This window comes from Lepidochelys kempii, chromosome 1 (genome assembly GCF_965140285.1).
Source record: "Lepidochelys kempii isolate rLepKem1 chromosome 1, rLepKem1.hap1, whole genome shotgun sequence".
Lineage (NCBI taxonomy): Eukaryota > Metazoa > Chordata > Testudines > Cheloniidae > Lepidochelys > Lepidochelys kempii.
In genome coordinates this window covers 326616258-326628315 of record NC_136380.1, presented here as the reverse complement: position 1 = coordinate 326628315, position 12058 = coordinate 326616258, and the positions used below count along the sequence as shown (strand labels likewise).

The 12058-nt window shown below is 42.7% G+C and overlaps 1 protein-coding gene across 5 annotated transcripts in view; it reads left to right on the top strand.

Annotated features, from left to right (window-relative positions):
• The window catches only part of PUS7 (pseudouridine synthase 7), a 46864-nt gene that overhangs the window by 15762 nt on the left and 19044 nt on the right, over positions 1–12058 (top strand). For 3 of the 5 annotated variants that reach the window (XR_012156831.2, XM_073328495.1, XM_073328493.1), the window contains exons 7-9: positions 909–926; positions 3702–3813; positions 6123–6200. Coding sequence is in view for 4 of the 5 variants with exons in the window: in XM_073328495.1 (XP_073184596.1) it covers positions 909–926; positions 3702–3813; positions 6123–6200 (208 nt within the window). In the remaining variant the exon portion in view is untranslated. The remainder of the gene's footprint in view (positions 1–908; positions 927–3701; positions 3814–6122; positions 6201–12058) is intronic. The other 2 variants (XM_073328496.1, XM_073328494.1) reach the window with 1 other exon arrangement.

Genomic DNA, 12058 nt, shown 5'->3' with positions numbered 1-12058 from the left:
ACAAGTACAAAAAGTAATCTCCAAACAAATCCTGGTCTCCTTTGGGTTATAATAGTCTTCCTCAGTGTGCCCTGTTGATGTTTATGTTCCTTAACCATTGTTACAACAAAGTGCTTGTATTAAGTTGAACAACTATAACTGAAAAGTACCTTACAAATAGGATTTGTAGATTTTAACTGGTGTCCATTTAAAAAAGTATTTCTCTAGAGGAAAAATCTTTTCTGGACAACTTCATACAATGCAGTAGGATTTAATGTGTTTTAAACTTAGATTCTCAGACCCTGATCCTGCAAACATATTTACATTTGTAAGTTCAGTGGCTACCCATGTGCAAAATATTACTCAACATGCATAAATGCTTGCAGAATGGGGATACTGGACTATAGGCTCTTTGGGACATAGACTATATCTAAGTCTTGCATATGTGCAGTGACTAACACATGGGGACTCAATCCTAAATGGGGTCAGTGGGCAAGAAACACTTGAAATATTTAGTAATCTATTCTTACATGAGAAACATGATGAGGTATGCTTGTGGGGATAAGGGTTACAAGAATGTTTTCTAACTCACTAAATTACAAGTACTTTTGTATGTGTGGTATTTAGAGTACTTCAGGCATGGACCTATTACTTCAGTAACTTGTTGGCAGTGCTGTCCATCATTGTCCACAGTGAAGTTTGTTGTACCTCTGATTGAAACTTTCCGTATATTTACTGTTTGCCTCTGCACGATTCCATCGCATAACCATCTAAATCACTGTCACCAACCACGTAATTGTTGGATGCTATAAAAGTCTACAGCATAAACAATCATAACCATAAACCTGCATGTTCACCTCTAAAACCCTTCAATAGTTTAAAAATTAAACATTGCTCTTTTGTGCTCTTTATGCTATACATTGGGACAGAGGTCAGAACTGCAACAGGTAAGATATGTTGGTATTTCATGCTGGTAAAATGAAATGCCAACCATTCAGACACACTAAATAGTGAAAGCATTGGCCAAACTAACAAGAATTAAATATAAAATCTATGTATAAGCAATGTTAAGTTTTCGCAGAAAGTGACGAGGCTGGTGCTGCACCCTTCACACATGCAGTTATGGGCTTCTGTCTTGCAAGTCACTTGGTGCGGACCCAGTAGTCCACCCACATGAAATGGCTTGCAAGATCAGGACCAGGGCTGGATTAAGGCATAGGGATGATGAGTGAGTGAGATCCTGGCCCCATTGAAATCAATGGTGAAACTCCCTTTGGTGTCAGTAAGGCAGGATTTCACTTCATAGTTCTATGTTTAGAGTCCCAATTCCCAGAGTCCTGTGAGTTTTACATCAGATTCATAGGTTTCATTAAAAAAAACAAACAAGTTTTTAGCCCTTGTGGTTGTAATAAAAAGCTTGAAAACATGAATCAAGAATAAGTGATGCAGCAATGTCTGCCTGAATGGGCAGATAGCCTGAAGCAATACCTCTGAGAGGTATGAATTGTCTTATTCATCTCCATGGGGTGTTGACTCCAAGACCCATTGATCTGGGAGGCTGTGACAACACCACCCCAGCAGAGGACTGTATGTGCAGCAGGAGAAAGAGAGGGGAGGCAGTTCCACCCAGCTATCCAAGTAATGTGGGCTATGGTGCCATCCCTGCTTCTCTGGCAAGGGAGAGACTCCAGCCACCCCACTCCAAGGGGGATGGATGGGGCCATGGCACGGGCATGGGGTTGTAGTAGCAGATGGTATGGTGTGTGCTTAGGTTCCTGGGTTGCCTTACTCTGGTTTTGATCAGGGCTGGTGTTTTTGAAAGAAATCCAAATGAAAGTGTGCAAAATTGAGCAATCGATGCATTATGGAGAAACTTTCAACTTGGAAATGATTCTCCCTGTGAATTATTTTTTCCCTTTCTCCTATTTTAATGACAGAAATTTTTGTGCAATCTTTGTTTTTTAAACCTAATTTGCTACTTTAAAGTTATAATTTGTACAAGAGTAAATTGAGATCACAGAGGATTGATGAATTGAGAAGGAGAATAAGCAGGAGCCAGTGAACTCCTAACAAAAAGACTGTGGACCATATCATTAATATTATGAAGAATTTTTTTGTTTCAGTGGAGACTTCACTTAAACATTGATGGCCAGTACAGCCCATGGTTTGCATACAAATGTTCCTGGTATTTTTTTTTTCCCAAGGGAGATAGAGGCAACTCTGCTTGTGTTCTCTCTAAATATTGTAGTACTCCATATGAGGCGTTATCTTTCAGTGAGGAGTTAGGGTTGATGATATTGCTTCCTTAAAAAGAAACACCAACTCCTCTTTCAGGCTTTTGTCAGTTTTTATTTAAAAAATCCATATTTTAAACCTAGGCCTTCCCTACAGGAGATAAGTATTTTTCGGTATAACCTAAAATGTTAATTTAAACAAAGATTAGTAGTATGTGTAAAACCACCACCACCACTCCTCCCCCCCATGTGGACACACTTATACTGGAATAAGAGTACTTTTTTTCAATTTAGCTTTCGTTGCCTGGGAAGGGGTTTAAGATAAAATGAAAAAGACACTCTTATATGAGAGTGTCCACATGGTGGTTTTATATGTGTAAAACTTTTCCATTTAGACAAGCTGTTAGTTTTTAGTATTTAATTTTCTTATGTGCCTTTTATAAAAAAAAACAACAACCCCAAAGGGCCTGTTCCTACTCCCACTGAAGTCAAGTGCCTCTTGTTGGCCTCTATGGGAGGAGGATTGGGCCCACAATGATAGATGATTATGCAATGCACATTTATCTTTGAAAACGTTACTGTGCAGTAATGACTTTAATATTTTGGCAGTCTTGCTTCCCTTTCTATGAAACCAAAAATGATTAAACAATATCATGAACCATATTTTAGACTAGAGACACATTACATAACTTGAAAATATCCAAGGTGAATTTGAATTATTAATTAATTTAGAAAATTGGCCCAAATTTAACTCTGTTGTGAGACTTGGTTACCACACTTCAACTCAAAGTGAATTCTTACCAATTATAAAGCCCTTAAAATTTGCATATGATATAACCCAAGCTCTAGTGTTGCATGTACGATGCTGTAGAAATAAATAATACGTTATTAATGCCATCCTTAAAATAACATAGTTTGCTTTTTGTGAAGAATATAAAGGGCTTGTTTGATCCAATGACCAGTGGAGTTTTCCCATTTGGTTCAACAAGCATTGCATCAAACCCAAAGTGCTGGACGTTGTTCAAAGTGAAGTCGCTGGTAAAACTTGGATTTACTTCAGTTGGAATGAGATTGGGGTTGGGGCAACAAATAAACCACTGGGAAAATATTCCAACAGAAGGACACTTTCTTTTGTCATGCAACTCCTGGTAATGTTTGTGTAAGTCACATGGCTAAAATCTTGTATTGCAGTATAAATTTACACCACAGTGGATCTGCAGAAAGTGCATTTTTTTCATACTTCATAACTGCCAGAGAAACAAGGTGGGTGAGGTAATCTTTTACTGGACCAACTTCTTCCATTCAGTACTTTTATTTTCTTAAGAAAGAAGCAGATGGAAGCTAATTGCAGTCACTGAGAGTCACGTGTTTGTTTGAAAATGGAAACTGCTGTGGCGAGTAAATGAACCCGGATTGCAAACGAGGATAACAACTGATAATGTAGTTTACAAATTGTCCTTTTATATGTCTTAACTCTTTGTTTTAAAGATCCAAGAAAACATTCATGGCCAAAATCTAGGGGAAGCTACTGCCACTTTGTATTATACAAGGAAAACAAGGATACAATGGATGCTATTAATGTACTATCAAAATTTTTAAGGTAAGAATATTATTTTATTGCTTTGAGACACAACAAAAACAACTAAATATTTAATGTAAACATTCTGCTTTAAAATCCGTATGCTAAAACCACACAGGAAATGTATTGTCACAATATATTTAGTAACTGCAAAATATATTTGTTTTAGGAGGTCACATTTGAAATGCTTCGCTATGTTAAGAAAATAGTTCTAAACAATAAAAAATGGCATACTGTCAGGCATGCTTTCAGGCTTGGTCTTCACTGAGGGAAAGATTTGTGTTTGACCGCCTAACTTGCATGAAGACTACAAACTGTCTTGTATTCACTAGGATTTTACCGTGAGTTGGTGCATTCTTAACTGAAGTTAAGTGTGCACGTTTATTCTCAGGGCTTGTTTATACCTGAAACAGTACAACGGCCCAGTTGCAGTGCTGCAGCTGCACTGCCGTGGCAAGTGAGTGTAAACCCTACCTTGCCCAACGGGAGAGATTCTCCCATTGGTGTAGGTAATCCACCTTCTTGAGAGGCAGTAGCTAGGTCGATGGAACAATTCTTCTGTTTATCTAGCACTGTCCACTCTGGGGTTAGATCGGCTTAACTGTGTCACTCAGGGGTGTGGATTTTTCACACCCCTGAGCAATGTAGCTGGGTCAGCCTAACTTTTTAGTGTAGACCAGGCCCCAGTGAAGACCAGGCCATGCAGCATATCTTTTACTTTAGGGATTTTAAATGTGCAGTTGTCCAAACATACAGTGGATGTACTTAAAAATATTGTTGCGGTCATTCATATGCAAATCAGTTATTGTAGCCACTGCAATTGGGGCAGTTAGTTCAGATTAAGGTAGAGTGTAAACTTTAAAACACAGTAGCTCCATGTGTAAACAAGCTGTAACTGAGATTTTTCTTTCTTTGTCCTGTCCGAATCATTGTAACTCCTTTATCTGTGAAAGGTAGGTGGTGACCAGTCTCCTTCTGCTTGCTGTGAGGGATTCACCAGTCACATAAGCCTTGGCTTTCTGCCTTTCTTTGTGGCCAAGCAAGCCTTTGTGTATTTGTCCTCCCATCCCCATCAGTGACAGTCCTCACTAGCTGTTTTATAAGTGTGAGTTCACAATCTAAGCTTCTGAATGTTTGGCTCTGAGAAATCAGCAGCACCTTGGTGAAGGTGGTACTTGTATTTGAAAAACAGGATGCCTGGGAACATGCTACTCTAGCGGTTCATGGAGAGCTTGATAGAGATTATGCATGTAATGGAAATAGTGCTACCACCTGGTATGCACAAGTGGGATAGCAGGGAATCTACTGACAGCAACATTTCTCTTATCCTGCATGGAGTGCAAAGGAAAACGACGATGTTGAGAGGGAAAGAAACAGTTATGGAAACGGAACAATATTGAAGTGCACTGACTGTATGCTTATATGAGTATAGTGTTCGGTATACAGATAGCCGCACATAGAGATAAATGCACTATTTGAATTTCACACAGAAAAATAAGCATGCACTGAGGGGTTTTTTTTTAATAGTGATTGATTTGTTGTGCATTATTCCATTGAATTTTTTTACTTTATACACACACACACGAAGCAAATTATTCAAAGTAACAGTGACAATACTGCCTATACGCAAGAGGACTCCTTTATGATTGTTAAAGTAGAACCTCAGAGTTACGAACACTGGAGTTTCAAACTGACAGGTCAACCACATACCTCATTTGAACCGGAAGCACGCAATCAGGCAGCAGAGACCAAAACAAAAAAACAAATACTGTACAGTACTGTGTTAAATGTAAACTAACAAAAAATAAAGGGAAAGTTTAAAAAAAGATTTGACAAGGTAAGGAAACTGTTTCTGTGCTTGTTTCATTTAAATTAAGATGGCTAAAAGCAGCAGCAAAGTTGTATCAAGTCAATGTTAAGTTGTAAACTTTTGAAAGAACAACCATAACATTTTGTTCAGAGTTACAGACATTTCAGAGTTATGAACAACCTCCATTCCTGAGTCTTCATGACTCTGAGGTTCTACCATATTTGCTAACAAAATATATGGTAACTTTCCTGCCTTATAATAATGCCATATACAACAATAGAAAATATTATATATATATATAATGGGGTCAAGTTGCAGTACAGCTTGTGTGGAGATTGTAACTTCAAAATTCCGTATTTTTTGTGCATATAAAATCTAATAAAAAAGTTGTTAGTTTAATTTTTTATATATAATATGCTAGTGAGATTACAGTTTATCTTTGGCCTAATTGTGTGGGGCTTGGGTCTCCTTCAGTATCAAATCTGATATTTTCATCACTGTTGTTTTTTTTTTTTTTAAGAGTTAAGCCAAATATATTTTCCTACATGGGGACCAAAGATAAAAGAGCTATTACAGTTCAAGAGATTGCTGTTCTTCGGTAAGTGAAAATACGTTGCAAGTAAATTCTTATAACAAGGTAATTTGGCTGTCTTAATAAACATTTAAGAATCTTGTATAATATGTAGCACACGTAAAACATGTTGGTTTATTAAATATAGTATGTGCACTCTTTATTTTGTTCATCAATAGCATGGATTTTGTTTAAGGTAGGTTAGCTTTACATGGAGAAAACACTATTGCATATCAAACAGAAGTTGCAGAGTCAGGTCTTGATTCAGCAATGCACTTAAGCGTGTGCTCTAGTCGCTTTACCGAATCAGGACCACAGTCACTAAACAAATGTTGTAGATACTATGGAACCCTTTTATTTCAAGAAGAGTTATACCGTAACTGTTTATCTTGTAAAACCAGTGGTACTCAGGCTACAGCTTCTGAGTCATATGTAGGTTGCATGGGGTCCATTGGTCTGATTGGAGCTGCACCTGATCTGAGACACGTAGTAAGCAGACACATAGTGAGCAGAGAGTTGATCACAGGACTGCTCCCATGTTATATAACCCTTGCAAGATATCAGAAGGATGCTGAGTGGTGTTGTGGGACCCACCTATCTGTTGTTAATGTGATCCACCCTGTCACTGGGAACCCATCTTCTTCCTTCCTTCCTTACACAACTCCCTCTGAGCATTCAGAAAGGAGAACCAGAACTGCTCCTTGCTCCAAGGTGAAGAAAGAATGAGGAGGAACAGCTCCTTCCTTGGTTAAATGGTAAAAACTTTGTTAACACAGAGGTAAGGTTGCTGGTAACAGCTTGTGCCCTTCCAGAACACTGAGTTCGGCAAAACTCTTGAAAATCAGGAAATACGGTGTTAGGGTAAATGCCACATAACCTTAACTCTGCTTCCCCCCTGTCCCCCCTTGGAGCTGGCAACAGCTACTGGGAATTACCGTGTTAGAGGTAGCCATAGCTGTACTGAATGGTGGAGGAGGTAAGTGGTACAGTTTGGTCTCTGATATTGCAAGATCTGAGTCTGAGCCCGAGCCCCTCCCTGTTTCCACAGTGTGTTATCAAAGGAAAGAGGTTCACATTTACCTGAGACTCCATTCCTCATCATTGTGATACAGAATTGCGTAGGTGGTGTCAGTAGCAGGGCACTGCAGCCTGCTTGCCATGGATATTGCCAGTAATGAGGTGGGAGATGAGAGCAGTCTGTGAATTTTATGATGGGTATGGAAAAGTCTAGGTTTAGGTGGTATCCTGCTCAGAGGACAGAGTTAAGGTTACATGGGCATTTACCTTAACTCTGTGTGTGCTGGGTTTTCAGAAGTTTGAGCTTGACTGGATTCATGTTCTGGGAGGGCATGAGTTCTCTCTGGCAACCTTAACTCTGCATTAACAAAGTGTTTTCCTTGTTTAATTATTGTTGTTTTTTTACCATTTTATTGCCTCCCCCCTTTTTTTTGAACAGAAAGAAGTGTTGGTAGTTAATGGTTGTTTAGATAGTTGTAGTGTAGCCGTGAGAACTCCATCATTTTCAGTGGCGCAGCTGTACTGCTGTAGTGCTTTTGGTGAAGATGCTCTATGCCGACGGGAGAGAACTCTGCTGACAGCTTCCTAACCCCTGCCTCCGTGAGAGGTGGTAGCTATGCTGGTAGGAGAAGCTGTCTATACTGGCACTTAGGTCAGTATAACTTACTATCTCTGCAGATTTTAGAGGACTTAGAATCTCGTTTTGAACAGGAAACCGATCTTAACCTTTACTATAGCAGAGCTGGTGCTCTGCTATAATGTACTCCCAGAGCTAGCCTAAGAGGGTGAGATGCAATTTGATGGAGTCTCCGAAAATCACAAAACAGTGGTGCGGTTCTTTGGCATTGCATTGTAATATTGCATCAAAAAATGAAGTTGTACCATAGTATAGGAGCCTTGTGTGTATACATTTCACAATACAACATTTGGAGACCATGTCATGACTCTTTTGTGGCTTTTTGCAACCCCATTCAATAACTAGAGGTTCCCAAACTGATCTCCATAGAGAAGACAGATTATGTTATTCAGCTGTTACAATTTGGTATGTATACATGTGTTCTCACACACACACACACACACCCCTCTGAACAGAGTACACCATACAATCTGGTTAAATGAAATTACCTGCTTGAGTGTGAAGATTAGTAATTTGTGGGTCCATCTGATGAATCCCACACTTTGAAGAACAAGTGCATCAACTGATGATCATACATATTCTAGATTGAGTCCTGAGAGATACCTAGAGCCTGTTGATCCTGCATAGAAATGTGGGGTGTTTCTTGGGGACCAATTGTTAAATGTTCTAATAAATTATCTTTGCAAGTTATTTTGTGTGCAATGGTGAAAGGTGGCGATAACATGCACATTGAGGGCTGTTGATGAATAAGGACCCAGAATGAAACTCCCCATAGAAAGAATTAAAGGGCTAATCTGTACTACATTAGTTCTGCTGGTATAGCTGCACCAGCAAAGCCCCCTAGTGGAGGTGCATCTTGTACTGGCTTTTTGCTGGTATAAGACGTGTGTCTTTAGGGGACTTTTTGCCAGAATAGCTATGTTGTTTTCAAGTCTGATTAGTCCTGTCGGAGAGCAAGGTTGTTCCCTCAGCCCCATTGTTTTCAACTTAGCCATGGAGTTGCTCATTCAAGCCATCTCCAGCAGTCTAGGCAGTTTTGACCTGTATGGCAACAGCGTGAATATTCTGGCCTATACGGGCTATCTGGTCCTGATCGCAGACAACCCTGAGTGTCTCCAGCAAATGCTTGACATCATCAGCCAGGCTGCCAACTGGATGGGACTCCGCTTCAGTACTAGGAAGTGCGCATCCCTGCATATCGATGGCAGTAGAAGGGACTTGGTCCATATGACGCCTTTTCAGATTGAGGGTGAACCTATGATCTTCCTCAAGGATGGGCAAGTGTACCAACATCTCAGCATGCCCATGGGTTTCTGCATCTAGCAGACACCTGAGGATACCATTGCGGAGATCCTACGAGATGTGGCCAGGATCAACTCCTCCCTACTGGCACCATGGCAGAAGATCAACGCCTTGAACACCTTTCTGATCCCCCGGATCTCATTCATCCTGAGGGGATCTGCCGTGGCGAAGGTACCTCTGAACAAGGCAGACAGCATCACCAGGCAGCTAGTGAAGAAGTGGATGTTTCTTCCCCAGAGAGCCAGCAATGAACTGGTGTACATCTTGAACAGGGAGGGCAGAGCCAACGTTCCTAGTATGGTGATCTGTGCGACATAGCAGTGATCACTTCTGCCTTCTGACGTGCCTGGATGTCATGGAACACTGCAGAAAGTGCCATGTGGGATGTCATCGAGAAGTGAATCGCCAGGACTCCCTCCAATCAAGATGTTGCCACCTACCTGAGTGGCTCACTGGAAGGTGAATTTGGAAGAGACCGGGGAGACTTTGCTTCACTCTAGACTCATGCTCGCAATGCTACACAACAACTGGAGAAGCGTATTGGCTGCCGCTGGACATGGTGCAAGGAACGCCAGGAGCTGGGAGTCCTAGTGCCACAGGTGAAGAATGCAGAGCACACAATCTTCACTCCAAAAGCTAGAACCATGCTGGAGAGGACCCTGAAGCATGCCATCCGCTGCCAATACGTGGAAAACCTGAAACAGAAGCAGAACCAGGGCAAGGCGTTTGAGGTGACGTGCAAGTGGGACGCCAGCAACCACTTCCTCCCCAGGGGCAGCTTCACCCGATTTGCCAACTGGAGCTTCATCCACAGGGCTAAGCTCAACTGCATTCAACTGAACGGAGCCGTCAGCCACGGGAATCAGGACAAGTGATGCATGAAGTATGGCTATGCCAACGAGACACTACCCCACGTCCTGTGTAGCTGCAAGCCCCATTCCAGAGCCTGGAAGCTGTGACGCAACGCCATCCAAGTTCGCCTAGTCAAAGTCATCCTGCCACCCATATGGAAGGTGGCCGTGAACTCCGCCATCCCTGGAACAGACAGCCAACTGCGGCTGGACATGATCATCACCAACGAGGACCAGAAGATCATGATGGTGGACGTCACAATGCCTTTAGAGAACAGGACCCTGGCCTTCCACAATGCCTGAGCTCGAAAGGTGGAGAAATACATCCCCCTCTGTCCAAAACCTTGAGAGCCAAGGGCTACCAGGTTCAGAGACATGCACTGATCGTTAGAGCCCTGGGCCCATGGGACCCCAGTAACCAGTGAGTGTTGAGAGAATGCAGAATTGGTCAGCGTTACACTAGGCTGATGTGGCAACTCATGGTGTCAGATGCCATTAGGTGGTCAAGGGACATTTACATAGAACACATCACCAGACATTGGCAATACCAGGAGGGATGAGCTGGAGTGCCGATGAAAAGCCCAGTCAGGAAAGTATCTGAAATACTTTCCTCCTGGATTGTATTTTCTAAATGGACAACCTACCCTAAATTCTCAATTACTGAGGGACAATTGTCACTCATTGCTATATTAGCTTTCCGCAACCAACTCTCTGTATAACTTGTCATGAGTAATGTACCTGAATACTTGGATGCTAATATCTAAACTGTACTGTTAAATTTATTCACCTAAATGTGGATTATTGCTGTTTATGCATTATATGTATTTTATGACTTTTAAAACAAACTTTGTATTTGTGGATAATCTAAGCACTCTACCTAGATGTACAGACGCTCTTTTCTTAACCTGTGTACTATATAATTTTTTAACAGCTTTAGTAAAAATTTTAATTCCCCTACTCACACTCCTAACCAACATAATTATGCCAGGAAAACTCTGTAGTGTAGACCTGGCCAAAGATGCACTCACATTTGTCTGGCACTTAAAGCTTGGAGGTTCCGTTTGTTGCAGAGCATCTGCACAAAAGGAGGGTGGGTGCCCAGCTCTGGGTTGCTATTCTAGGGTTCGTGCAGCCTTGGACCAGGGAAATGGGAGGAAAAGGGGAACAGTTTGTTGAGCAGTCAGAGTGGAATGTAGGCTTGGAGAGAGACAGAGGCACTAGACCACAGGTGGGCAAACTTTTTGGCCCGAGGGCCACATCTGGGTATGGAAATTGTATGGCAGTCCATGAATGCTCACAAAATTGGGGATTGGGATGTGGGATGGGGTCAGGGCTCTGGCTGGGGGTGCTGGCTCTGGGGTGGGGCCAGAAATGAGGAGCTCAGGGTGTGGGAGGGAGCTTTGGGCTGGGGCAGAGGGTTAGGGTGCGGGGAGGGGCGGGTGGGCCTTTGGTCTCTGGGGTGGGGCTGGGGATGAGGGGTTTTGGGTGCAGGAGGGTGCTTCGGGCTGGGACTGAGAGGTTTGGAGGGTGGGAGGGGGATCAGGGCTGGGGCAAGGGGTTGGGGTGCAGGCTCCATGAGGCACTTAGCTCAAGCAGCTCCTGGAAGCAGTGAAAGGCCCCCCCTCCCGGCTCCTACGTGGAGGTATGGCCAGGCAGATCTGCATGCTGCCCCATCCGCAGGCACCGCCCCTGCAGCTCCCATTGGCTACGGTTCCCGGCCAATGGAAGCTGCGGGAGTGACACTTGGGGTGGGGGCAGTGTGCATAGCTCCCTCGCTGCCCCTGTGCATAGGAGCCAGAGGGGGGACATGCCGCTGCTTCCGGGAGCCGCGTGGAACTACGGCATGCACGGAGTGGGGCAAGCCCCGACCCTGCTCACCAGCTGGAGCGGAGCAGGCTCTGGACCCTGCTCCTCAGCGGAACATTGAGGGCTGGATTAAAACGTCTGACAGGCTGGATGCGGCCCCTGGGCCGTAGTTTGCCCACCCCTGCACTTGACAGTTGCTTCTGTAGCAGGGGAGAAGTGCTAGATTTTAAAAAGCAGAGTACAAAAAAAATGATTAATTGATGTCTTCCTTC